Raw genomic sequence first — 27949 nt, 5'->3', positions numbered from 1 at the left:
CCGAGCCCAACCCGCGGTTCTCCAATCACAGCGGCTCGCCCTCGGGACTACTTTGCAAGCGATGACGAGCGCAGGCAGAAGGGCTTGAGCAGACCCTCTGACCTCGGGAAGTGTAGTTCAACACTTGAAGGAAGTGCGCTGGAGATTGCGCAAGAAACAGAGCAGTATAAACTACAGTTCCCAGAGGGCGCCGCGGTCGGGAGCCTTGTCTTTTTCTCTCTCTCACCGCTCAATTTCCCCTGAGTCTGTTCCGCGGTAGAGGTGACCTGACTCCTTCAAGCTCATTTTGCAGGTGCTTGAAATTGTCCGCGCAGTTTCCAATCATGGTGAGTGTGGGCCCTGGATCCAGCCCACCTCTGGCCTTTGCGCCTTTATGTGGGGTTTCTTGCGCTTGAAGGACTTTTAGGGGGCGGCTGTGCAAGCTACTGTCCTTCGCGCCCTTTGGAAAGCCCCGACTCACATTCTGGGAACTGTCGCAGTGACCCAGTAATTGGGAAAGGGTTGCTTTCCACTTGGCCGGGGCTCTTAGAAGGACTCTAGAGAAATCGCTATCCTTGGAAAGGTGCGATCTTAGTCCTGCTGTTGGCGGGGGTACAAAATATGAAACTGCGGATTTTCTCGGAAACAGATAATGGGATTTGATATGGGGGTAGGGGGAGGCAGGGAGAGTAGTCCTAATTTTTTTCCCCCGTTTTATGCCCACAGTGTTTTTAAGAGCTTTTCTCACAAAGCCCTTGAAAACAAGAGGCCCTCAACGGTAAAGATAGTGTGTATCAGGTGCTACAGATTATGATCTACATTTTTGAGAGATGTTTCAGCCATATCTAATTTTCACAAAATGTCGTTTAAAACCTGTTAATTGAGCCGCTTTTGTAGTGCCAGGACTTGCAGTGACGGCATCGGTAGCCAAATAACTACTGCAGATATTCTTACTGATCTCTGAGTTATGAAATCTAGAACCACTACTTTTAAATGTTATACAATGTAACCACCTTGTCATGAAGCTCTGGATATCTTGATTACTGCTTGTCTCCGCTGAAAGGGAGAAGGGGGAGGGTTGGTGAGGAAACTCTGACGTAGGAATGATCTGCACGCTGTTTGAAGGTGACATTTGACATCAGACAGAGAAATTGCTTCAGTGCTTGTATTTATAGTTGAGACTATTTTTCCTCCAGTATCTCAAAATACCAAAATGGGTGGGGAGTGTGGGGAAATATTTGAATGGATTGGAAATTTTCCAGAATCTGAAAAGACATTTTTTCAAGGCAAGGGAATTGGGCTAGTGGGTATAGCTACTAATTCTCAATAAGTGTTAAACCTAGGTTTCCTACTTTTTTTTTTGTCAGATAACACAATTAGTCATTTAATGATGGTTTCAGTGGTTCCTGACTCAATAATCTTAGCAAGAAAGCAGAGGTACTTAGAGAACTGCAGCCTTCATAATTTTAGAACTTTTAAAGATAATTTTGAGAAATCTCCCCACTTTAGATCTTAAAATTGAGTTTATTGAAACCCAGACAGAATGTGATTTGCTCAAGGTCACACAACAGTTTGCCCCCAAGGGTCTCACCCTCTTTCCATTTTACCATATTGTGTCATACAGACATTTAATCAAATCTTTCTGAAAATTTATTTTTAGTAACTGAGGTTCTGGATGAAGATAGAAGCTTATATTACAAATACAAACTAAACTATGTTATCAGCATTTGTATTACTTGATAGCTTTATTCCTTGCAATTCAGGATATTGGAATTCTAGAATTGGAAGGGAATTTGGAGATTATTTCCTCTCATTTTAAAATGTAGGCTGATGAGGTCAAATGATTTTCCCAAGGTCACAGAGGGATCCTTGGTCCCCAATTCTTGTGTTATTTTGCTACACAGTAGATCAAGCTAGGCCTCACCCCTGGAAGGTCACTGGGCAGGAGGTAACAAACATTTATGAGGTTTAATCTTGTCCGCCAAAACTGACAGCAGATTCTCTGGATTTCCATGCCTCCTCAGGAGTGTGTAAATAATCACTGAGTTAGAAAAGAGCTATCTCTTTTAAGCTATTCAGAGCAAATTTTTTTTTGAAGAAGAAGGTAATTCTTTGCTTGTGTCCGTCAGTCAGAAGGGAGGGACAGCAAGAATAAATTGTATGAAGGAATCTGAATGATACTGTTTGACTTTCATATTACAGAAATATATATAAATTACAAAGCAAAAAAGGAATACATGTATCTTTCTGTAGAATAACAGAAGGAATACTTAAATTCAAGGTTTGCGACTGAGACTTCAGTACATGACTGAGACTTCAGCACATGACTGAGACTTCAGCACATGACTGAGACTTCAGCACATGCGCAAGACAGAGCCTGCATCTGCAGGAAGGTCATAAATGCCCTGCCAAGAGCAAAGACATTCCTTCTTTGGATCTTGGCAGACTGCCCAGATATCTAAGCAAAGAATAGTAACCTGTCTTCATAATGCAACATTGTGAAAAGTCAGTGGGTATCTCCCACCCTCCTGCTTTTCAAATGCCAGGTTGCAAAGAGCAGAAAGAACCAAATACACAGTTCTTTCTCTTTTCATCATCAAACATTCAGACACTAACTAGGCTTCATACTACTCTTTAACAAGATGGAATTACCTACCTGTGAAAATAATTTGCTCAAAGATACAGAAGGAAACTGCTGAGGTGAAATTAGTGGCTGTTCGTTAGTTGGCCACAACCCCTTCACTAAGGACTGATGCTGTGAACACATTTTTTGAGTAGCTAAAATTAATGCCTAAAATTGACTGCATTATTCTGTTCTAACCATCTAACTGACTTTCTGGGAGATTAAGCATTATGGATAGTGATACTCATTTTCCCTCTCATTTCTTATCTGAACTTGCTTTACATTGAATAGCATGTGTTTATAGTTTTCTAAATCCTTATTTTAAATCAGTCAACAAATATTTGTTGAACACTATATGGAGTACAAATTTGAGTCAAAGGTGGACTGCTCTCAGTTTAGTTTGAACTGAACTATGGGGGGGGGGGGGCGTTCAGTCTAGTAGAGAGTAACGGACATGTAAATAGAAAACAACAGGCTTTAAGAGTCCTTAGAGGAAAACTCTATGGTGACAGAGATCCACAATTACAGTACTTGCTACGTACTGTTTTAACGCTTTGTGTGTTAACTCTCTCAATCCTTACAACTACTTTATTAGGTAGCTGCTATTATTACCAGGGGAAACTGAATACAGAGAGGTTAAGTTACTTGCCCAGGAACATACCGTGTTTCCCCGAAAATAAGACCTAGCCAAACAATCAGCTCTAATACGTCTTTTGAAACAAAAATTAATATAAGACCCGGTCTTATATAACCGGGTCTTATATTAATTTTTGCTCCAAAGGATGCATTAGAGCTGATTGTCCGGCTAGGTCTTATTTTCAGGGAAACACGGTACACCCAATGAGTTGTGGAGTCAAGATTCCAACCCAGAAATTCTGGCTCTAGAGGCCGTCTCTTTTACTATTATGCCCTACTGCCTCTCTAGCCCTCTGGCCTAAAATAGTACCAGGTAAATAACAGAGGTTCATTGGTGTATTGTTTAATGAATGAAGTGAGGTAACAGTTCAATTTGTAAGAGTATATCATTAGAATTAGTGACATAGAATAATTTTGTTAACTATAGCCGGAATTATTGCCACTAAGTTTCCAACATTCTCAATGCAAGTGTATATAAGTATAATATCTTAAACAATTTTTAAAAGTATGTTAGTTTTGCTTCCAGACACTTCTTTTATATTTCCAAGTTTTTGGTAGTAATTTTATAAGATCTAGCTATTCCCTCAGCAAGTATTTGAGTTCCAGCTATGGGGAAGGAAATTGTTCTAGGTAGTTGGGATGCAACAATAAATAAAATAGACAAAGCCCCTGTCATTAAGGATCTTGCATTCTAAAGAGAGAGGGGGAATAATTTCTTCCTCTATTTTTTTTTTTTTCTCACTTACTCTCCTTCCAAGGAAGAGGAGAAAAATTTCAAAGTTAAAAACATGTAAAGGCCAATGATAGAAAATAACCATATACAATAACTTTTAGTGTTCTTTAGAAACCTAAAGTCTATTTGGGAACATAAATATGTATTGTATTAAAATTGTTTTATTTGGGGAATTATCACATTTTGTATATTTAGAGATATGGATGGGAAAGAAACCCAGACAGTTAGGGAGAAACTCTCTCCATAGGTTTCTCCTTTTGTTCCACTCCCACCTGGTCACATCTATAAGGAAGAAATTGCATAGTCTGCTATGATTAGATTCATTTCTCTACAACAGTTGACACTTCTTTCCTGAGAGTTTTTTTGTTTTCTACAGGTACCAAATTGCTAAGTGCTGTTGACCTTCAGAGGTTAAGGTTGGAAGGTTACAAGGACCCTTCAAGGTCATATAGTCTCCTTCCATCCCAGAGGCATGACTCCTCTGAAAGGGAATTCTAAATATAAAGAAGTTAAACGCTTCTATCCCCAGTCAACTCAATGGGCCACTTCTCTCATGCAGGTAGCGATAGAGGTGACACAGTAGAAGTACATTTACCCAACATTGTCAAAGGAACAGTTCACCTTGGTTGGATTTTCCATCTAATTAAATACCCATTATGTTTCCAAACATTTTTGTTTAGCTCTTTTTAATAAAAATGTTTCTGCTTTTTTAATTCTCTGAGTTTAATTTAACTTTATTTTGATGACAGGGTCATCACTTTGAATATTAGTTCTTTTTGTCCCTCTGTCCATATTTTGTTCAGGGTCTGTTGAGATCTATAAGGCAGTGTCGCTCTATTGTAATTAGTATGCTCTTTGTACTTTTCTCCCTTTCCCTTGAATCAGGTTGTCACCTGTCACTACATGTTACTATTATTTAATATTAAAATTGATTATAATCCAGATATTGTCATTGTCTCATTTTCTTTAAAAAAAAAAAAAAAACAAGAAGGCTTAGTTTTTCTCTTCCAAGTAGTTAAGTTGAATCATGATTAATAGTTTTATTAAAACTCTCAGGCTCATTGTAAATGGAAAATTTTAACAACTGTTACTCCTCTCCCTGGTGTAAAGGATTCTATTGAGCAGATGGGAGTAGGGGGATTTGCATAAGAGGATTTGTAAGGTTCTATCACCATATAATGCATATCAACATTGTTAGGCCTATTTTAGTGGTAAAATATCTTTAAAAAGATGGATAATATTATGTAAGTAAATCCAGTGTAATAGAGTTAAATAACATGTAATAGAGTTAAATAACACTGCATAAATATGCTGCTAAAGGACACAAGTTCTAGAAGTTGCTTAGTTGATTTGTGCATGCTGTATTTCCTATGACAGGTCTGGAATAAGTTAGTTTTCTACTAAGCTTTACACAAAGAGACTTTAAAATTTTACATTAACTTTTAAAGTGTGTGGCTGCCTTACAATAGAGAAACTCCTGAATATTTTTAAGGCAAAATAGCACTTTTTAATACAAAAAATGTTAATGGCTCTCTCTCATTACAGCCTGAACCAATCAAAGTCCTTGTAACTGGAGCAGCTGGTCAAATTGCATATTCACTGCTGTATAGTATCGGAAATGGATCTGTCTTTGGTAAAGACCAGGTATGGGCAAGTGTCTATAAATCTTAAGTCAATGTAAGAATCTTGTCAATAAAACCCTATATATAGTTGCAAAGAAATTTTTAAATGGTGAAGGAATAGACAATCCCAATAAATGTACTAGGCACAATGCTATAAATGGAAGCTGGCAGCTTATTTATATGCATCCCTCCAGCATTTTAAAATGCTTTGCAAATCATGTATTTAGTTGACTTGCTATAGCCAGCAGATATCAATCAGTAGGAGGTGTTCAGTAACGACAGTAACTGTTAAGGAGAGTCATGTGGGAGAGAAAGTTGCTGAATCAGCACTTCCTCGTTTATAAATGGTCTTTAGACCCAAAACAATCAGACCAATAAATCTACTTGAAGCAGGCACCCCCTATTCCAGCAGATTATTGTACACTAAAATCCTTTTCCAAACTACTCATTTACCCATTCTCTTCATCCATGGATATCAAGTTCTTCCCTTCATGCCAGATACTTCCATGAAATGAAATCAGATATACAGCTATTAACAATAAAAGCAGTTGGGGCATGTCACTTCAATTTGATATTTGTGCATGTACTCCTTTAAAATTCAGTCATGGTTAGAATGTGTGTTAGAAAATCATTGCTGGTTTTTCTAAAAGTGGCATCATGTTAGATACCCGACCTAAAATAATTATGACTAATTGGAATTATGTATACATACCAAATAAGCAAAAACTTTGTAAGAGGGTTTTTTTGTGACAAATTACATAACCTACACTGACAGACACTGTCCTGGCTATTTATTTGGCAGCCTATAATTCTCGTGCTGTTGGATATCACCCCCATGATGGGTGTCCTGGATGGTGTCTTAATGGAACTGCAAGACTGTGCCCTGCCCCTGCTGAAAGGTGAGTTGGGGAGTGGAGGAAAGGGATTTTATAGTATTTTACATCTTTCAAAAAACAGATTTCAGGTTTTTGTTCACTAGACTGTCAATTAGAAGTTGTTTCATAAAAGTACTGTATTTTGCTGTGTATAATAGACTCCCATGTATAATGTGCACCCACGTTTTTGGCCCAAACTGTCAGTGTAAAAAATCATTTTAATTTTTTAATTCAAATTTTTTTTGTTTACATTTAGGTACTTGTTTTTTGTATTATAAAGGAATTTTAGCATTTACTTTTTAACACATGGTACAAGAAATTTTATATAACAAATAATTACAAAACACAAGAACAGATACAAAGTACAAGAAATTTTATATACTGGTGACAAATTTACAATATTTATGCTTCATAGAAGGCCAAGAACTCTTCGTCATTGCAAGTTCATCTTAAGTGCAACAAAACCAATTATATTCCAGAGTATTATTTTGCATACGGATATCGTTGTTGGTTTCTAGAATTACACTTTTAACTCATAAACATAAAGAATTATAAACATTTTTTTATATATAGATACGGAATTAGTACTACCCATGTATAATGTGCATCCTTATTTTTCCTTCACAAATTTGGGCAAAAAAGTATGCATTATACATAGCAAAATACAATCGTTTTTGTTTTTTGAACTACAACTACCTGGTAATGTATACCAAGAATAAATAAGGGTAAAAGCAAGAAATTACCAGTATAAGGTGTAAAAAACTATACTTTTACCCAACATGTTTATATATAATTTATTTTACTAATTAAGTATAATATTGTACAAGGGTTATACCCTAAGATTGTCTACATTGTGTTGTTATTTAAAGTCTATTTAAATAACTTTAAATAATGGAGAAAGTTCTCCTGTAATGGAGAACTTTTTCAACTCTAAATGATGTCTTCCAGAGCCATATGCTGGCTGGAAATTGGTTGGTCCCTTATATATGGTCCCATCCCATCTGCCAGTCATCAGGTTGAGATACAGTGTAAATTATCCTAATCATACACTGTATAGTTTTAAAAAAGAAACCACCAGAGTTCTGTTAAAAGCCTTTGAGAATCATTGAACTATTAACATATTGAAATGTAAGACAGAAGTCTTAACTTGGATTGAAAGGTTCGTGAAAATACTAGGTCAAGTTGTAAGTTAATTTGAGTATTTTTCTTCAGCTATACCTTCATCATAATCTTTTTATTTTGGTAAGGATCCAATTAATAATACTCTCCCAGAAGTTTGCACGAATCAAAACTTGCACACCCAAGAAAGACCATGCTCAGAGTTCATGTATATGTTCAATAAACATTTACTACTAGAAGGGGTACTGCCATCTAAATCACTTGGTTACACAGTTGTGTAAGAGTGCATTACCCTGCCCAAATTATTCAGCTGGCTCCCTTTCCTCCCCCACTATTTCCAAATCAACTTCCTCTATTGCTTTTTCCCATATTTATTCCTTTTTCTGATGAGTTCCCTCTTCTCTCTCTATTGGGCCCAGGTTACAGTCAGCTTGTTCTTGGTCAGCTGTGAATATGACAGAGAACAGAAGGTTCAGCAAAGAATGTGTGTCTGGGAAAGAAGATTAACTTTTTTTTTCCCTCCAAGTAGGGTTCCTACATATAACCTATTTGGGGGCTTATAGCAGCCTGACTGTGAAAAAAGTTCACTGATCTACAAATTTACCAGTGACAATGCTGAATTTTGGTTGTCTGGTCCATTTGGGATGCTTTAACAAAAATACCACTGACTGAGTGGTTTATAAACAACAGAAGCTAATTTCTCACAATTCTGGAGGCTGGGAAGTCAGAGAGCAGAGAGCCAGCAGATTGGGTGTCTTTTGGGTGATCCAGCCCAGTACCTGGATCATGGACAACCATCTTCTCACAGTGTCCTCACCTGGTAAAAGGGATGAGGCAGTCCTCTGAAGCCTCTTATATTGATACTAATCCCATTCGTGAAGGCTCTATCCTCATGGCCTAATCACATCCCACAGAACCCACCTCCTAATACCATCACATTGGGGATTAGGTTTCAACATAGGAATTTTGTGAGGAACACAAACATTCAGTCTATAGCACCGATCATGGCCTTTTTAACACTGTCAACAAAAGAGAGCAGTGATATATGTTCTTTAATTGAAAAGCAAGTAGTATATGTTTATTGGACTAACACTGTAGTGTGGTGGTTGAACTCTGGATGACCTGGGCTAGAATTACAGCCCGACTACTTTTCGATGGCAGCTAGTGACTCTTTAAACCTTATCTGTAAAATACTAAGATTAAATTTGATAAAATAAATCTCTTAGCATTATTCCTGGCACAAATTCCTCAATAAAAATTATTTTTAATTTGTGATTGATATCTTAGACCTTAAAGTAATTGTAACTTAAAGGTTAGGTGAATCATTTTCTCTTTTGTGTTATTTGTGGTGGTTAGCATATATAACAAGGTTATATATTGTATCATATCCGATTATGAAAGATAAGAGCTATAGATTATTTGAAATTGAGATAATTATTGAAATAGGGAAAACCAAATAAATGTTATGACATTTCTACTGATGTTATGGTTATTGAATTCATAAACTGTCGTTCTTTACTTAGGCCCCTAAAACTTTTATTAATGTGATATGTAAAAGTAAACATTTGCTACAAAGTGAAGTAATTACTGGGTAGATTCAATATGAAAAAGAAAAATCTCAGACTTTGGTGTTTTGTATCTCTGCATATTTGTTGTGTTCACAGATGTCATCGCAACAGATAAAGAAGAGGTTGCCTTCAAAGACCTGGATGTGGCCATTCTTGTGGGCTCCATGCCAAGAAGGGATGGCATGGAGAGGAAAGATTTACTCAGAGCAAATGTGAAAATCTTCAAATGCCAGGGTGCAGCCTTGGATAAATATGCCAAGAAGTCAGTTAAGGTGACATACAGTAGTATTTTATGGGGGTTTTCATTATCAGCATTTGAAACTTCTGCTTTCAGCATTTAAGTGAAAACAAAATTATACCCCTCCCACCCCCCCAGTTCTGCTTGATAAGCTCTCCTTTCTGAGGTTTCCTCTTATAGTATTATAGTATAGAAATCTATATTCAGAGGTACTCGGAGATACTTTGTCTATTACTATGACATGGAAGTTTAATATTAGTTCATAAACCCGTAAGACATAGAACTTTCTGGTGCCTTTTAGCTTTGTGGGAATATTTGTTCAGACATTTGGATTTATGTGTGTGATTGTGGAGGGAGATGGCTGTAAGCTGCCTTCTCAGCAATAGGAGATGGTGGTTTCTGAATGCTCAGATTTTCTCAGTCCCCTGAAATTTTGATGTTTGTCTCTTGAGTCAGTATGACTTCCTCTTTATGTTCAGGCTATTTTGGTTTCTATTAAATAAATTTGTCTTGACATTGCGATAAAGCTTTCTTTCACCAATTAAGTATCAGTGAACTAGAACTTAGTTGTCACAGCAAAAGGCTTGCTGGTTAGAGGTTTTACTGATTTTAATACACTTCCTCTCTATTCTGACTTGAAAGAAAGGTACAAGAAATTTTTATAAGCTTTTTAAAGTTGCCGATTATAATATTCTACTAATGGTTAGACATCTGAATTTTTGCTTTCTATGGACTTCATTTTAAATAATTAACTTTTATTTTCTGTAATCATTAGTAGAAAATAATAGAAATGAGTTGAGTAGAAATCCACAGGTCTTCTAGTAAAAAATTACAAGGTTGTTTGGACTGCTAATATCCTGGCTGCTTAGAGTTGCAGTACGGCTTGCACAGTAATTGCCCCTCGGCCAAAAGTGTCCTTTTTAGGGAAATACACACTGGTACTGGAGTACTTAGGGGCATGGATATCATGTCTGCAGCTTACTCTCAACTGGGCCAAAAAAAACCTAAGAGGTTGTGTGTGTGTGTGTGTGTGTGTGTGTGTGTGTGTGTGTAGAGAGAGAGAGAAAAATGGAACAAATTAGAGAATCTGGATAAAAGGGATGTGTGACTTAGTCTTTGCAATATGTTTGCAGTTTTCTGTAAGTTTGATATTTCATAGTAAGTTTTTTTTAATTATTTTATTAAAGATTTTTAGGTTGGTGCAAAAATAATTGTGGTTTTTGCAATTATTTTTAACCTTTTAAACCGCAGTTACTTTTGCACCAAGCTAATATAACTTAAAAAAGTCCATGTATACATTTTCCTATACTGTATTTTAATCCAGTGTATCCTATACCGCCTCAATAAAAAAGATAGCCTGAAATGCTTTCTACTAAAGATTGACTCAATAGGTATGGAGTGGATGGAACCTGGTAACCGGTATTTTAGCAAATATCCCAGTTAATTCTTAGGATTAGGCAAGATTGAGAAACACATACTTCATTAAAAAATAATAATAATTTCCCTAAAGTAAACAGCTGAAGTAGAATTTCCTTCTTGAACTACTTTTATAAGAAGGAAAATTTTTATCAGTGAATCAAACTCTGAGTAGAGCCTTAGATTACTTGTTTTTTTGTGGCAAGTACGTAAACGCTGTCTGTGTTTTACGTAGTCAACGCTGTCTGTGTTTTGCGTAGCACAAAACAAAATAGAAAGACATGTACCTTAGGTCTTAGACAGTGTTACCTGGAAAGTGTAGCACTTACATAACCACATACATAATGGTGGTTTTATTAAGTAAATGTTTTTAGTAGTCACAGCAAATACTAACAAGGGGGGGAAAGTTTTTAGGAGAATAGAAACCTACTAGAAACTACAACGATAACAATACACAAACTTGATACAAAGGCTACATGTTACATGTTGCCATATCCTAAGACAGTTAGTTAATCAGTGTATGGTCTGTAACTACTGTGCCTGCCGTACGTCCTAGGTCATCGTGGTGGGAAACCCAGCCAATACCAACTGCCTGACTGCCGCCAAATCGGCGCCGTCTATCCCCAAGGAGAACTTCAGTTGCTTGACTCGTTTGGATCACAACAGAGCTAAAGCTCAGGTAAGAAAAATGCCTTTTAAAAAATATTAATGTTCAACTTTATAAAACCGTTTTCTCTCACTTTTAAAGTAGCTAAATCTTAGTTTTTGCTTTTTTGTTGTTTTTGTTTAGTAGAAAGCTATTCCAGTTCATTAGGGAATCTTTAAATCTAGTCTCTTAAGGTCTGGGGCTGAACTTTCTACTTAATTTTCTGAACTATATTTCATTTGCTTACTATAATTAAATATGGTTGCTAATGTTCTCTTACTACAGTGGTTAAAAAGTATTCACTAGTTTAAGTAATTCACATGATGGTACATAATTTAGTTTACTTTTGTCCAATATATGTAGGTATATAGGAGATTATAAAATGAAAGATTTCAGTTGTATGTGTTTTGTGTGGTTCTGCTTCCTTTTTTCCTACAGCTAAGCAATCACATTTAGATTTTTAATTTTATATTTAATGTTTTTCAATTTTATATCTTTTAAAAAAATATTCTACGTGGTCCTGTTTCCATAAAATTTCCTAGTTTTCACTACTTAGCAGCTAACTTTTAACTGTCATCAAGTTTTCTTATCCCTTGGAGCCTTAGATAATAAATATAGCAAGGGGTCAGTGACCATGGTATTAATAATAGCTTTTTTAAAAAAAATTAGAGGCCATTCCTCTCATCTGTGCTGAGTTCCTAGGTTTTCTCAGATCGAAACAATCCCGGTGGCCCTGGAAGTCATGACATGTTCTGTGTCTTAGACATAACTTTTTCCATTTTCCTTAGTGATTTTGGGGCCATCTCTCTTCATCCACAGTTCGTCATTTCTTGATATGTTTATGAGTTTAGCCCTTTTCTTCTGGAAAAGACAACTTTGTTTAGTTTTAAGAAAACTTTTTTAACAAGAGATGGTGTGAAGTCTAAGTTGAAAAATCACTGCTGTACACTGAGAACTGATCATTTTCAGCTTTGAAGTGCCCAGTGAAGGAGAAGATAATTTACATTCATTAAGCTTATACTCTAAGCTGGATGCTTTACGTTGTAATTTATCACTTAATTCTTACAGTAACCATGTGAGATATCCATTATTACCGCTGTTTTACAGATAAGAAACCTGAAGCCCAGAAAGGTCAGGGAACCTGCTAAGTCATACAGCTAGTAAATGACGGAGCCACCTTGATTTGCCTGACTCCAAACCCTTGTGTGTGTTCTTACATAATGGGATCAAGTAACCTGAATCAACTTAATAGCTCTGTGATCTTGAGAAAGTATATTCAAAAAAAGAGAGAAACTGTATTCAAGCTATAAAATAGAATAATTGTATCTACCTCAAAAGAGTAGCTATGTGGATTGAATGAGATAAGATCTATTATGTTCAGCCCTTATCATGGTGCCTGTCACATTGTAAAACTCAATCAAGGTTGGCTGGTATTATTATTACTGATTTTTAATATTATTAAGAGGCATATAACCAAGAGTTGAGAAGAGCCATACCTCAAAAATGTCTCCCTTGACCGGTCCGGTGGCGCAGGCGGTTGGAGCTCCATGCTCCTGACTCTGAAGGCTGCTGGTTCGATTCCCACATGGGCAGGTGGTCTGTCAACCGAAAGGTTGCCAGTTCAATTCCTCGAGTCCCGCAAGGGATGGTGGGCTCCGCCCCCTGCAACTAAAATTGAATACGGCACCGTGAGCTGAGCTGCCTCCTGGATGGCTCAGTTGGTTGGAGCGCGGGCTCTCAACCACAAGGTTGCCAGTTTGATTCCTAGAGTCCCGCAAGGGATGGTGGGCAGCACCCCCTACAACTAAAGATTGAACACGGCACCTTGAGCTGAGCTGCTGCTGAGCTCCCGGATGCCTCAGTTGGTTGGAGCGCTCCCTCTCTACCACAAGGCTGCCAGTTCGACTCCCGCAAGGGATGGTGGGCTGTGCCCCCTGCAACTAGCAAAGGCAGCTGGACCTGGAGCTGGGCTGCGCCCTCCACAACTAAGACTGAAAGGACAACAACTTGAAGCTGAATGGCATGCTCCACAACAAAGATTGAAAGGACAACAACTTGACTTGGAAAAAAGGCCTGGAAGTACACACTGTTCCCCAATAAAGTCCTGTTCCCCTTCCCCAATAAAATCTTAAAAAAAAAAAAAAAATCTCCCTGAATATTCCAGTTAATTTAGAAGGTCTTTGGATAACAAGTTTAAATTGCAAATATTTCTTGAGAGCCTTTAGGCTGTAGGCTAGGTCTTTTTCACTATTATTTAGCCAGAGTCTGGTGGCTGGGAAGGAATGGGAGTTTGAATGACTAGAGGCAGGAGATTTGGGTACTTTAGAACAGTTACTATAGAAATTAGTGCAGATGAGTGGCATGGCCTCTAACTTGGACCCTGTAGGACACGTACTATTTAACAGTTAAAGAAAAAAATATGATAGGTCTTACGGTTGTAGATTCTGGATTGCCAGATGGTAATTTAGTTGTGAGAGAGAAAGAGGTAAAATGACAACACCAACAAACTTCCATCTTTGCTGTTTCACCTGAGACCTTGCTGGAGGCAGGCACTGGAATGTTCGGCTTCCAGAAGTATTAAGTAATACTTTGTCCCAATGCCTGAAGCAGTTTTCCTTGTAGGGGTGAAAATCTGGGTGAAGAAGAAGCTATTTCATCAAACTTTAACTTTGGGCATGTGTTCAGCACGCCAGTCTGGCACAGTGAGAGCTTTTAGGAAGTTTTTGAAGAAACTCTTTGTTCCTCCTGTAGAAGTTGTTGATCCAGTGAAAAAAATAAACCCAAAGATTAATTTTTCTTGAACATAAACGGTTACTAGTTTTATTACATCATTTGTTTTGGAATTCAGAGGGTTTAGCTACCTAGCAACTGTTTATCACCTGCAGGACTGCCCTGTGCATTTGCCAACCAGAACTGCATATGTGTCTGCTGACATGGCAATCTGGCAATGAAACCAGTTAGCTGGTATCAGAGGAAGAAAATTGCTAGAGCTGGAGAATTAGTGAAAAACTGTTTAATAAATCTATTAATATATGCAGACATGAAAGTGTCTAAGGGAGCAAAGAACTGCTATCCTGGATACATGTTAATTTAGATTAGCTCTGACATGAATGATACTCAGAAACTACATCTGATGGGTGCAAAATACTGGCCTTTGCTGTCCAGACAGAAGTAGATTAGCTCCAGAGAGCAAAAGAACAACAGGAAGTGGGCAACAGGACAAAAGAAGTAGGGGAGCAGTCGAAGCTGCTATTCAGCAGAATTATGGGTTCTAAGTTCTTGGTAATACACATCTTGGGTTACTTGCCCCAAGTTTAAATTTTCCTTTTTCTGTATAGTGCCAGCTAAATATAAGTAAGGTCACTTCTTTCCAAGTCCTTCCAGGTCATGGACACAGGAAATGGTACTCATTGCACAGCACACTCTACCCCAACCACTAAGCAGGTCAGTAGCTGGGTATCCCAGAAACCAACCATCCGTATAATTTGTGAAGACTGATACGGTATTGAATAGCCCTAATACTTGCAGAATTCTAGATGAAGCAGGGTTTAGATGAGAAGTGATTTAAAATTTAAAAAAAAAAAAGAGAATTTTTAAGTTAGTTTTTTTTTTTTTTATTGGGGAAGGGGAACAGTTCTTTGTTGGGGAACAGGGTGTACTTCCAGGACTTTTTTTTCCAAGTCAAGTTGTTGTCCTTTCACTCTTAGTTGTGGAGGGTGCCATTCACCTTCAAGTTGTTGTCTTTTCAGTCTTAGTTGTGGAGGGTGCAGCTCAGCTCCAGGTCAGGTCGCTCTCGCTAGTTGCAGGGGGTGCAGCCTACCATCCCCTGCGGGAGTTGAACCAGCAACCTTGTGGTCGAGAGGACGCACTCCAACCAACTGAGCCATCCAGGAGCTCAGTGGCAGCTCAGCTCAAGGTGCCGTGTTCAATCTTAGTTGCAGGGGGTGGAGCCCACCATCCCTTGTGGGACTCGAGGAATCCAACTGTCAACCTTGTGGTTTAGAGCCCACTGGCCCATGTGGGAATCGAACCAGCAGCCTTCGGAGTCAGGAGCACGGAGCGCTAACAGCCTGAGCCACTGGGCCGGCCCTAAGTTAATTTTTTAAATCTGACTATTGTAGGATTTGAGAAAGGAGTGTCAGCTTATTTTAAGGGTCATAGTGAAAGTAGACAATTTGCTTCTTAACTTGACATAATAAATTAGTATGAAGATGAGTCAAGTCATTGCAAGCATTTTAGGTAATGGTCTTTTTCATCTTTATCCATTTTGTTTGGTTGTTTTGTGTTTGTTTGTTTTGCTTGCTTTTTACTTTTTATTTTGGAATGATAGACGCAGAAGAAGTTGCAAAAACAGTGTAGAGAATCCCAGGTACCCATATACCCAGATATATAACCTTAGAGCATTACATAACCATAGAGCATTGTCAAAACTTGGAAATTGATTAGACTACACACAACTCTTTAACTAGAGTTACTCAGATTTCTGCAATTTTTACATTTTTTTGTATGTCTATGAATGATTCATATGTGACTCATATATATGACATTTAATCATATATATAGATTACTATAACCACCATAGTTAAAATATAGAACTATTCCATCACCCACAGAACTCCTCCATCTTCCTCTTTTATAGTTACACCCTCTCTCTCTTTTCCTAAACCCCGGCAACCATTTATCTGTTCTCCATCTCTTTAATTTTGTCATGTTGAGAATGTTATAAAAATGGGATCATGCACTAAGTAACCTTTTGAGATTATCTTTTTCTCACTCAGTTTAGTGTTCCGTGTATCCATAGTTCATTCCTTTTTATTATTTTTCTACTTATTCCACTTATTTCATTGAATGGAGGTACTACAGTTTGTTTAACCATTCTTGAAGGACTTAGGGGTTATATCCAGTTTGAGGCTATTACTATCCTTGTTTTTAATTGCTTTAAAGTACCAGAGTGTTTTCCCTTTGTTACATGGTGAATGCTCAAAGAGAACTACGATGCAGTGGTGCTTTTATTTATGCATGCAAAAGCTATGGACTCCAGCACACTATTTTTTCCTCCCATTCTTATAATAAGGAAAGAAGAATCACCCAAAATATCACCCTAACACATCAGCTTTTAAAAATTCTTTTCCAAAACATTGCCCTCTGGTTCATCATAAAGTCTACTGTCTAATTAGGAACAAATTATACAACTAACAATATTTTTTTTCCCGTACATTACCTTATGTGGCAAATAACAAAATAAACAAGCTGATTTTATTTAAATCTTTCAAAACATAACTTTCTCTGACTATACTATATAACCGATGTTCATGTGAACACAAGGCATGCTGCAGGATCCTAAAGTGCTTTTTGAACCTACAGCTAGAGATTGTTATAGCTGTTACAATTTTAGTATCATGTATAATGTATGTTACATACATTATAGAGTAGGAAACCCTTCTGTTTCCTACTCTATACAATATGGATGTATAGTCCTACTTTGGTAATCTGAGTCCCTTTCCAACTCCAAAATTTTATATTTAGGATTATTTGAAAATTACTTAATTTATATATGGCATGTAAGGAAACTTTCACCTAAATATGGAGAAAGTACCTAAATACCTGATTTCTCTGAAGTACTGAGGAGACAACTCCAAGTATAACGATCACAACAAAACAAAGGTCACATCTATGTATTTGAACAATATTAACCTCTTGTTTGGTGTTTTATATTTGATAAATGCACTAGACTAAGTTAATTACACACTGTAGGGTGCTCTCTACTCTTAAACATTCTACTTAAATATTCTATCCTAGAATATTTCCAGTTCACAGTTTGTTTACATTCTTAAGCTGTTTTAGGAAATTACCAAGCAGTCAAATTTGCAATTTTATTTTACAAATCAGTTTAACTTGTGTTCTCTTGGAAGTTTCAGAAGTTTTTTATCTTAAGCGCATTTGTCGAACAGGTCCTAATTTGAAGTGAAAAGCATTTATCTAAGTAATGTATTTGTTTTCTGTTTAACTAGATTGCTCTTAAACTTGGTGTGACTTCTGATGATGTAAAGAATGTCATTATCTGGGGAAACCATTCCTCAACTCAGTATCCAGATGTCAACCATGCCAAGGTGAAACTGCAAGGAAAGGAAGTTGGTGTTTATGAAGCCCTGAAAAATGACAGCTGGCTCAAGGGAGACTTCATCACAGTAAGAAAAATCGGGCAGCTCTCTGAACAGCCAAGCATAAAGAACTCATGAGAGAGACACCCATTACCGGCCTGACTGTTCTCCAAGGGGTAGTGGGAGAGAGGGACTCCAGGAGAGCAGGCTTTTCACAGTTGTCTGATGACTGCATACTTTGTTTTGGGGTCATACTAAGCCAGTCATGATCCAGTCTGATCTGATCTGTTGCATGGCAGTCAAGATTGACTGTTAAAGTGGAAAAAACTCGAGTACCCGCTAGTCATCTGATTCTCTTTATACAGAGATCCATACCTTTGTATGAAGTATGGTAAACTTTCTGTGGGGATTTGTAGTTTTCTCTTTTCAAAACGACTGGTGCTTATAACTAAAATGGTTTGGGAAGGCCGACATGAGGTAGGTAGTTGTGTGATTTTGGAGGGGGGCACATTAAGCTATGGTTGCAGCCTTTCCCGCCAGGATCAGCTTAGAATTGATGAAAATGCTGCTGTCAAGATCAGTAACACTGTCTCTGCCTGCCCCCGCCCAGACTGTGCAGCAGCGAGGTGCTGCTGTCATCAAGGCTCGGAAACTATCCAGTGCGATGTCGGCTGCGAAAGCCATCTGTGACCACGTCAGAGACATTTGGTTTGGGACCCCGGAGGTGAGGACTCAGTGATTTGCACAGGCCACTCTTGTATTTTTGTCCTCTGATTCTGTAATATAAAAAGAACATAGCCTTATCCATCAGGCAGGTTAGGTTTAGATCCCAGCTCAGCTGCCTACTGGCCAAGTACCTTGGGAAAGTTACAACCTTTCTGAGCTGTTTTGTCATCTTTTGCATGGGTTGTGAGCGTTAAATGAGATGATTGATATATCACCTAGCACACATGGTGGGGTGACTATTTTTTCTTCGTAAAGCCTATATTGGGCCATAGTTTCATCACTGATAAAATGAGGGTTTTGTTTCTCTGGCCTATTTCACACATGGATTGGAAGTATGGAATGAGATATAATAATACCCACAAGAGTTACCCTTTCAAAGAAGTGCCTGGTGATGTTTCCTTATACAGTAATGAAGTTAGACGTATGTAGTAAGAAAGTGTTACTTGTTTTAATTTTGTTAGTCCATGTATCAATTGGTTATGTAAACTAATCTCTGAGTACCATGAGAATGTAAAAATTGTTATTTTCAGGGAGAGTTCGTGTCCATGGGCATTATTTCTGATGGCAACTCCTATGGTGTTCCCGATGACCTGCTCTACTCATTCCCTGTTACAATCAAGGTAAGGTATTTTGGGGTTATTTCCCTCTGCTCCCTACTGGGAAATATTTGTATGTTTTTATTGATAATGGTATAATGTAGTCCAAAAGGTTGTTCTTTTACTAAATTAGACATTGTCCTCTCCTTTAAAATCATGTGAAACACAACTTCAAGTCACTAAGAGTGAAATTAATCTGGAAAGCAAGATTCAACTCTGCCCACTAGACACATTTTGTTGTTGGGCCTCTAACTGTCAGATGCCTATTGATTGTATCTTCTAAATGAAGCATAATTCTCAGTATTGTTACTCTTTATTGTGGTCATAGTAAAGTCATTTGTTTTTTTGTTTGCTAATTAATCTTCATTTAAAGATTTTGTTCTAGATTCAGTGAGTTTTAAATTTAAGTGTTTTGTTTTATCAGAATTCCCTGTTAAGATCTGGATTTTGGATTTGGATTTGCTTCCGTAGAATCAGACTTTAAAACAGATACTCGTCTAGATTTAAGTTCAAACTAAGTTGTTACTTGCTGGAGGATCAATTCTAGTTTAATCAGTAAATCTTTTTCTTATTTGCAATTATTTTCAAACAGAATAAGACATGGAAGATTGTTGAAGGTCTCCCTATTAATGATTTCTCACGTGAGAAGATGGATCTTACTGCAAAGGAACTAACAGAAGAAAAAGAAACTGCTTTTGAATTTCTTTCCTCTGCATGACTAAACAATCATTTCGATGTTACTAAATGCCCCAAAGCTGAAGAATCTAAATGTCGTCTTTGACTCTAGTACCAAATAAGTAATAATAATGCTACACTTAAATCACTTGTGAAAAACAGCACATTCTAAAGATTGTGTGCTTCTTGGTACAAATTTGTGACAGTTTATCATCATGCTGTTAGTGTTGCATTCTAAATAAAATATATATTCAAATGAAGATGACTCAGACTCTAATTTTTAGCCAATATTTTGTTTCTATTCAAAAAAAAACTTGCATATTTCCCAGCTTGCCTAAAGGGTTGTGATTTTTGTTTCTTTTTCAAAGCAGAAAAAGGCAGTCAAGATGGAAAATGTTACAAGGCAAAGCTTAATTCTCTTATATTTAAATAGAATAGGAAAATCCACCTTGTGATAATGAATCTATTTACTCCGGAATATATTTTTAAACATTACCTACATTAGGTAACACTTACATTTTTAAAATCTCAGTTCATGCCTTGTGGATAATTTGATTTTAACATTAGCTGTTAAATAGGTTACAGATAATACTGTTAAGAGTTTAATGCCATTGGATGAACTTAGAGCAGTCATTTTCATGATAGAAGAAAAGGTAGTAAGTCTTCCCTTGAGGTATTACTCTGTAGCAGATAAGGAATCATTTACATTTCATAACTGGTAAATGCCACAGGAATTTATTCTAGTGGGAATGTTCTCAAATCTTAGCTTATTACTAGAAACATAGTGCTGTTCAAAAAAACTATTAGCCTTTTTTTCCCCCAAACCCATGTGGATAGGAGTTGTCTATCCTTGTGTTTAACTCGTACATAATAGACAATAGCATAAATATAGGGCCCAATACAGTGCTCTTCGTGGATGCTCAAATCCTTGGTTGGATTTGTTATTTAAAGTTATTCGTATCATCTCATTTTTCATAGGTAGAAAAAAAGTGGAAAATACTTTACAACTGCTGTAAATTAGATGCATAAAACCAAAATTTCATATAGAATTAACTTAAAATTTTTTATATAAAGGAAGTATGAGTATGTACCAGTTATTAAATTATTCTCAGTTCCAAACACATTCTTCTATTCTCTGCTTGTGATACTGGGACTCTGCAAACATTTCTTTACCAGCTGCTCCTTGTTAAAAATCTGTCAATAAAAGTTACAGGAGGGAGACGAGAAGGCCAAGGGGAAGAAAGAACATGCCCTTGGCTCCTCTCCATTGGCTTCCTCTATCGTAACCTCTCCACTTTTTATATAAAACAAGAAAGAAGAAAATGAATGAGTTAAACATATTTAGAAGAGCAATTCATTGGAAGCTTGAAGACAAGGTAATTTCATGTAGAATTTTAAAGATGTTATATAAAGAAAATATATAAGTGTAAAAGTTGTAAGAACTAGGAGGTACAACTGGAAGATAAATTATAAGCTAAATTAAATTGACTCCACAATGTGTCTCATCCATTTGTGTAAACTGGCCTGTTACTTGATTGTGTAACCTCATCAACTCTTTGAAATCAGGGATCACGTAAATGAAATGGTAGTACACTTTGGAGAGACCTGGTAGATTACTTGTAAAAACTAGTAGTTTCTCACGAACTGCTTTTGTAGCACGGCTTTGTGTTTGAATATTCACGTGTGAAATGTATTATCTCTGCCATTTCTTTATGCTATTCAGTTCTGTCACATTAACTAAGAAAACAAAGCATTTTATTGCCTCTGCTCTTAATAGACAGTCCAGGCCCAGGAAATTGTGCCCTTAAGAAGCATGAACAAGGATGGTAAAAGCCCAGGCCTTTCATGAGCATTTTACAAGAACTTGAGATGACACATGGGTGAATCACATGACAAAAGACATATTTTCAACCAACAAAAGTTGGATTCAAAACTTTCCAGAAAAGATACAATCTGAATAAAATAAACCTTAGGAGAGAATTGGCCTCTGGTAATACGAGGTATTTCCTAAACAGAAGAAGGCTAACAACAGCTTTAAAAAAAGAAATAAAATGTATTGCGTTTTCTTAATTAGAAGAAAGCATAAAGGAGGGGGGGAAAACGCTATAATCCTACTATCAGTTTAATCATATGTTATATGAAGTAATACATGTTGGAAAATTAATGAATGATAAATGAAAACCAAAAGCCTCTTCCTTCTCCCAAGGATAAACACTTCGGAAAAGTTTTTATATATATATATTTCCAGAAAGAAAAAATATAAACATATATTTTAAAAATATAGTTTAAAGTGAAGGGATATACAGTGACATTTCCTTTACGAACCCGACTTATACCCACTTAAACCCGTTTGTCTCCTAGTCTACAGTACAGAAATATTCAGTGCATAGCCCCGGCATATATGTTAAGTATGTGGGCGTGGATGTATATAATCTTCCCCTTTCTGTACATAAATTATAACATACTAAATACACTGTTCTGCACTGCTCTTTTCCCTTAATAATATATCTTAGAGTTATATTGATACCTACAAAGACCTCATTGGAACTGCTGTGTAGTTTTCCATTGAAGGGATAAGCCATGTTTTATGTAGCCAGTCACCTGTTTATGGACTTTTAGGTTCTTTTCAACTTTTGACTACTGTAAAGATGCTGAACTAATTTTGTAAGTAGGTTATTTCACACATGCTCAAGTGTATGGGTGAGATAAATTCTTACAAGAGCACAGCGGAATTTTTTGTTTTTTAATACTGTTGAATCTGATTCGTTTGCTTCTAAACCTTTTTTTTTAAACAACACCTTGAATAAACCAACCACAATATTTCTCAAGGAATGCTGACCACCTACAAAGTCTAGAAGGTACCTGGTTAGTACCTTAAGATTTGGCTCTGAAAAACAAAAAGCAACAGAAATACATTCTTGTCCCTTTGAAATTAGAATAAGAACTCATGGTCTTTATGATCTTTATGGCTTTAAACAACCTTAACAAAACAAGAAACATATCCATGTTTTGGTTTCTGGTTATTGCTTGGTTCTGCTACAACCTAAAAGGGTTACTAACTCAGCAGGAGTGTGTAGGCTTTGAGGTGTTTTCCCATTAATTGGTGTCCCATAATTGGTGTCACCCAGCACAGTTCCTTATAATATAGTGAGTGTTGAACATTTACTGAATGAGTCCTTGCCCATTGCCCTTAACTCAAGTAGGAATATACTTGTGACCCAGAGCTGAATCAAACCAATAGCCTAGCCTGGGTAACACAATTGAGTTTTAAGCAGAACAGATGTCTTTGAATCCATCCAGTTTTTTCATGTCCCCACCACCATTGCTCGGGTGTAGGCCCTCACCATCTCTCCAAAAAGACCATTGCAATAGAGATGGGAACGAGCTCAGTTTGGAGTCTATGCCTTTCTTCTCTCCCCAGTCTAATCCAGACTTTGCACCAGGGCTGCTGGTTAAGGATAATATTTTACTTCCCACTTTTTGCAGAATAGACAAACTCCTGAGCTTGGAAATAAAGACAAACCTGGACTTAGATCCCAGTTCTCTTTCTAGGTGTCCCTAAACAACCTTTCTAAGATTCTCTTAGCTACAATATGGGGATAATAATAGTATCTCCTTCAGAAGGGTTTTGTGAGGATTAAAAGAAAGCACATAGTAAGGGCTTGATTTCTTTGTTGAGCTTTTCTTTTTTTAGCTTCCTAGCATCACTTCAACAGGTGTCATAATCTGGCCCCAAGTGACACTTCCCAGACCCATCTTTAACTGTCATTCCCTGTCCCCCATGCACCTTTCACTCTAGCCACATTAAAGTACTTGGATAGCTATTCACTTTCATAGAAATAGGCCTTTATTTTGCTATTTTCTCTGCTTGGAATGATCTGTTTCTCCAGAATGCATTACAAGAAGTTAGTCAATATATGCTTATTGATTAAGGGGGGAAACTCCAAGTCCTATTGTTAGATTAGTTCTCTAGCAGTAGACCTGAAGATGAGGTTTCCAGAATTCCAGTGCACATGACTTACCTAAGGCAATACTCCCAGGAGAAAGCTCTAAGGAAGAGGGAAGCAGGGGCAGAGAAGAGGAGGTACATCCGGCCAGCTTGGCTCCAGCGTGAACCAGTCTGGGGCTCCTGTCCTGAGGCGAGGGGCCTGGGGCTGTCATACTCCCAAACATTTCAGTTATGTGTTGTAATTCCCAGATATCTCCCACTCTCTGTGCTGCCAGCAAAGCAGCCTCTAGCAGCCCAGGCTCAATCCTCCAGAAAAGAACCCGAGGTGCTGCCTTTTGGAAGCAACAGAAAGCTTAAGGGGTTGAGAGCATAGGTGCCAAAAGGCATCCAGACAGAGCACCACTGTCACACACTCTGAAGCCTGGATGAGCACTGTTGTTTTAATGCTCAAAGGAGAGGGCATTACACCTGGGTTCTGCACGTGATTTATGGCTGCATGACTTTTCACTCACGTTTCTTCTCTTATTTTATGGCCCTAAGAATAAGCTTCCTTATTTCAATATAGAGCTGAATTCATAACATTACCTTATTCAGGTTGGCAGCTGCCTTGGTAACAATAATATTCTCAGACTTGAGCTGGGGAGTTCCCAGAATAAAGTCTCTGGAGTCAATATTCCCCTGTTCATTTATTAAAAAGAGAAATTAGTCTGTGCAAAGCACTGTGTTAGTCGCAGGTACACTGAGAGTTCTATCTTCTCTTAATATTACATAAACACAATTAAAATGACAATAAATTCTTTGGAGGAAATAATACAATGTTAAGAAAATAACAGGGGCAAGAACCCACTAAAATAGGAATAGTTCTTTAAGACCTTTTGTGGAGTTGATATTTAAAGCCGAGACCTACAGAATAAGAGAGGAGAGGGGGGGATTCCTTCTTTACTCCCCAAAGGAAATAATAAATGAAAAAGCCCTGAACCTGGAAAGAGCTCCTCTTCTTCCAGGAAAGAAAAGGCCAACAGACTTGGAGCAAACTGGGATAAAGAGGCTCAAAATATATTTGGGGAGGTAGGCAAGACCCAGTTTGTGCTGGACCCTCACCTTATACTGATACAAACTAGGAGATTATTGGGACACAGCTCATCTGCATTTTGGACCACACAGAAATACACATGGTCCAGAAATACACATGGTCCACACCTTGAAGAACAGTCTACAACAACAACAAAAATTAGTACTTTTTTGTGGTCTGTATTGACACTATTATAGCCATCCCTAGTTTTCATAAGGTTAATAATACCTACCACCTGGGATTGTAACGGAATTAAATTAGATTTATATAGGTGCTTGACACTTAGTAGGTGAAAAATAAATGGTACATACTTCCTCTTAGTACTTACACTGTGGTTAGTGACAGAAGGAAATCATTTGATCCATTGCTAAGGTACCAGACTAGTCTAAGGGAAATTAATAGAATTTTTTAACATGAAAAAGAAAGTCTAATGTGTAAATTTGAGTATTTTAGATATCCTTTACTCTACAGTTTATAAGAACTATCAAAGAAAAATAAACATCATTTTAAGATTCTAGTGGCTTTGAAATTGCCAGTCATGTTGATTAGTGGACAGTTTTGCTTATCTTGAGTGGGAAAATGCCATATTACTCTACTTTCTTCCTTTAGTATTATAATGCAAATATGGTAGAAGTATTTTCCACGAAAGCACATCCAAACCTATACAAAAGTTTTATAAGAGTTTCTTTGAGTCAAATTTTTGAGGACATGCCCAGAGGCAAGATCTCAACAGATCGAGAAAATGCTCCAGAGAATGGCAGTTTTACAGTTCCTTTTATGCATTTAGCTTCAAAGGAGAAAACATAGGGAAGATCCATGAAATTCATTGGTGGTAGATTTAGGGGATGGGAGAAAGCAAAGGGGGGGAATCTCTGGAATTGGATAAAAAGCAAAATGGAGAAACACATACTTCTTCTATAAGGGTGGGTACCGGACAGTTAGTAATTAACACTTACTACATGTAGAGATGATATGTGGGGAACAAGACAACATCAGGGGCTCCGTGGTCTCGTGCTCTGGTGCCTGTGGTTGTGCCTTGCAGGGGGTCTAGGAAAGAAAAGTATTCTGACAGTTCAAAGGTATGTTATCTGAGATGACTAAGAACAATGGACATGGCTCGCTTAAGGCAAGACTGACCTTTGCTAAGGAAGCTATAGCCTGGGATGTGACAATGACTTGCCCAGTTAGAAATTTGGGATCAGACCACCTATGTGGTGACTTTATGTCACCAGGCTTGTCAGGCCTGCCATGCGTCACCCCTGAGCTTGTCAGGTTTACTATATAGCCCCTTTTTTTTATTCATAGCACTTAAACACAGCATCCTATGCATAGAACAAAAAGTTATTATAAAGAAAAAATACGTGCAAATAAGAATACTAGTGAGACTGTGAAAAGAAATAACATTTCAATCTATACATTCTCCAACATATCCAAGGAAAAATGGGCTCAATTAAATGGAAAACAAAAAAATAAGTTTAGAAATGGATGCAAAGCAGGAGCTTTTGCTTTGTCTCTGCTCTGCTTGCAGGTCCTGTGGTGCAGAACTTGGGGCAATTAGTACCTCACCAGATGAGAAATTTTTAAGAACTTTCAACTAAGCCATTCACAACACAAAATAAATCCTTGCACATTACTCAGGGTGTGTGTGGGGAAGGGGGAAGAGGTTACATGGGCCATGCTATTGCAACCCTTTCAGCTAATAATTTAACTATGGTTTAATGTATTTGTTGGAGTGACAATGCAGACCAGCTGCCTTTTAACTCAGCTATCAAACTCAAAATAAAAATTTTCAGAATGATCTTGAACTTAGAGATGAAAAAATAAGGTTAAAATGATTACATTGTACTTTCATATGAAATTATGACCTCATTCCTTCATTTGATGTGTATGTATACATATATATTCATGTGTGTGTATGTGTATAAATTTTATTTCAACCTTTTGTTGGGAAAATACAAACAAATATCTTGAAACCACACCGCTTTTAGGAAAGACAACATAAAAATTTTTTATAAGGTGATTTGTTAAAATTCCTCCTCTGTACTGTTTGTTTTCTCTCATGGTTTTTTTGCATCTATCAAAAAGATTCATTTTGCATTTCAGCTACTAAATCCTTGAGGATTAAGACAGATTTACATGAAAGAGGAGCTTATGTAAATACAACCACCTTTGAGTTGGAAATGGAACAATTTTCTTCTCTGCTCAGATACCAACATCCTGTTGAGAAGAAGATTCTCCAGAATGCTCAAGCAAGTGCTTAGAATGAAAACTCAGCCAGCATGGAGTGGAGAACTGGGAAGGCGGAGGATGCTTGATTTCCTGGGGGGAAACTGCATCTTTGAACTTAATAGCTTAAAGGGAGGTACAATCAGCTATTTAGGTAGAAATGGACTTCATTATGTACCTTCAACGCATTCAGTACACGCAAGCGTAATCACTAATTTATTAAGAATTTAATTACCCAGATGTCAGGCCTAGTTCTTTTTTGTTTTCCTTTGGAATATATTTACTGCATTTGTCAAATGGTAAGTGATTATCTCCTACCTTCATCACTTAGACAGTGATCACCAGGCGCTGGAGCAATTTCTCTTTCATACCCTTGGGCTCTAGTTGACATAATTCTGCATGACCTGGGACCACGTTTCCAAGCAGAGGCACTACTGCTCTTTTTAAAATGTGTTATTCTTGATAGAAGAGGGATAATCATCAGGTTTTAAATTGGCTGTAAATTATATGTTGTCAGGAGTGTCTGTTTCAACATGATCCATGTTGAGATGTAAAATTAAACACAACCACTATCAGGTTTCCTAGGAGGATTTTCTTTATTCTCTGATCCGCTTTCATTTCTTGACCACCTCCCTCTTCCCCCCATCCCGTCAGTCTGCTGACCACGTAGAGAACAAGAAAAAAGAACGAAGGGGCAGAGAAGAGTTTTCAGATGATATGAGTATGCTGGCACATGGGTAGCTCAGATCACCCACAAAAATTACCCAAATAGCTTATTTTAAAAAGATGAACAGAAGGAATTTCAAGGCTTCAAGTGCCCATCCTCCTTCATCTCCATTTATCCACATCCCTTCTCCCCTTCAAGACTTGGTTCAATTGTCACTGCCTATAAAGCTCCCATCTGAAGTGATTCTTCCTCCTCAAAACTCCCATAGAGATTTTCAGTATAATTGACTCATTTGGCCACTAATCACATGTTGCCTTGCAGCATCCCCTTCCTTTTGAACCCTCCCTACTGTTACTTACTTTTCTATGGGTCTATGTAGAATGTGGGCTAAGTCAGAGGAAGGAGAAGTCATTTTGGGCTAGATATGCCAGAGAAAGCTTCTTGTCTCAGTCAGGGTTCTCCAGAGAAACAGAACACGTTAA

The 27949-nt window shown here is 37.4% G+C and overlaps 1 protein-coding gene across 1 annotated transcript; it reads left to right on the top strand.

Moving 5' to 3' along the window:
* The first annotated feature begins 14 nt into the window (after nt 1–14).
* MDH1 (malate dehydrogenase 1) lies at nt 15–19813 on the top strand. The gene is made up of 9 exons (XM_019717866.3): nt 15–326; nt 5517–5615; nt 6396–6492; nt 9252–9427; nt 11366–11488; nt 17467–17643; nt 18167–18280; nt 18813–18902; nt 19471–19813. The coding sequence occupies exons 1-9, from the start codon at nt 324–326 to the stop codon at nt 19594–19596; spliced, it is 1005 nt and encodes a 334-aa protein (XP_019573425.1). The 5' UTR covers nt 15–323; the 3' UTR covers nt 19597–19813.
* Nucleotides 19814–27949: the final 8136 nt, after the last annotated feature.

This window comes from Rhinolophus sinicus, chromosome 2, assembly GCF_057876585.1.
Source record: "Rhinolophus sinicus isolate RSI-liver-muscle chromosome 2, RSI-T2T, whole genome shotgun sequence".
In the NCBI taxonomy this organism is placed as follows: Eukaryota; Metazoa; Chordata; class Mammalia; order Chiroptera; family Rhinolophidae; genus Rhinolophus; species Rhinolophus sinicus.
Note: the sequence above shows the minus strand (reverse complement) of the source record. Positions and strands in the feature narration are given on the sequence as shown.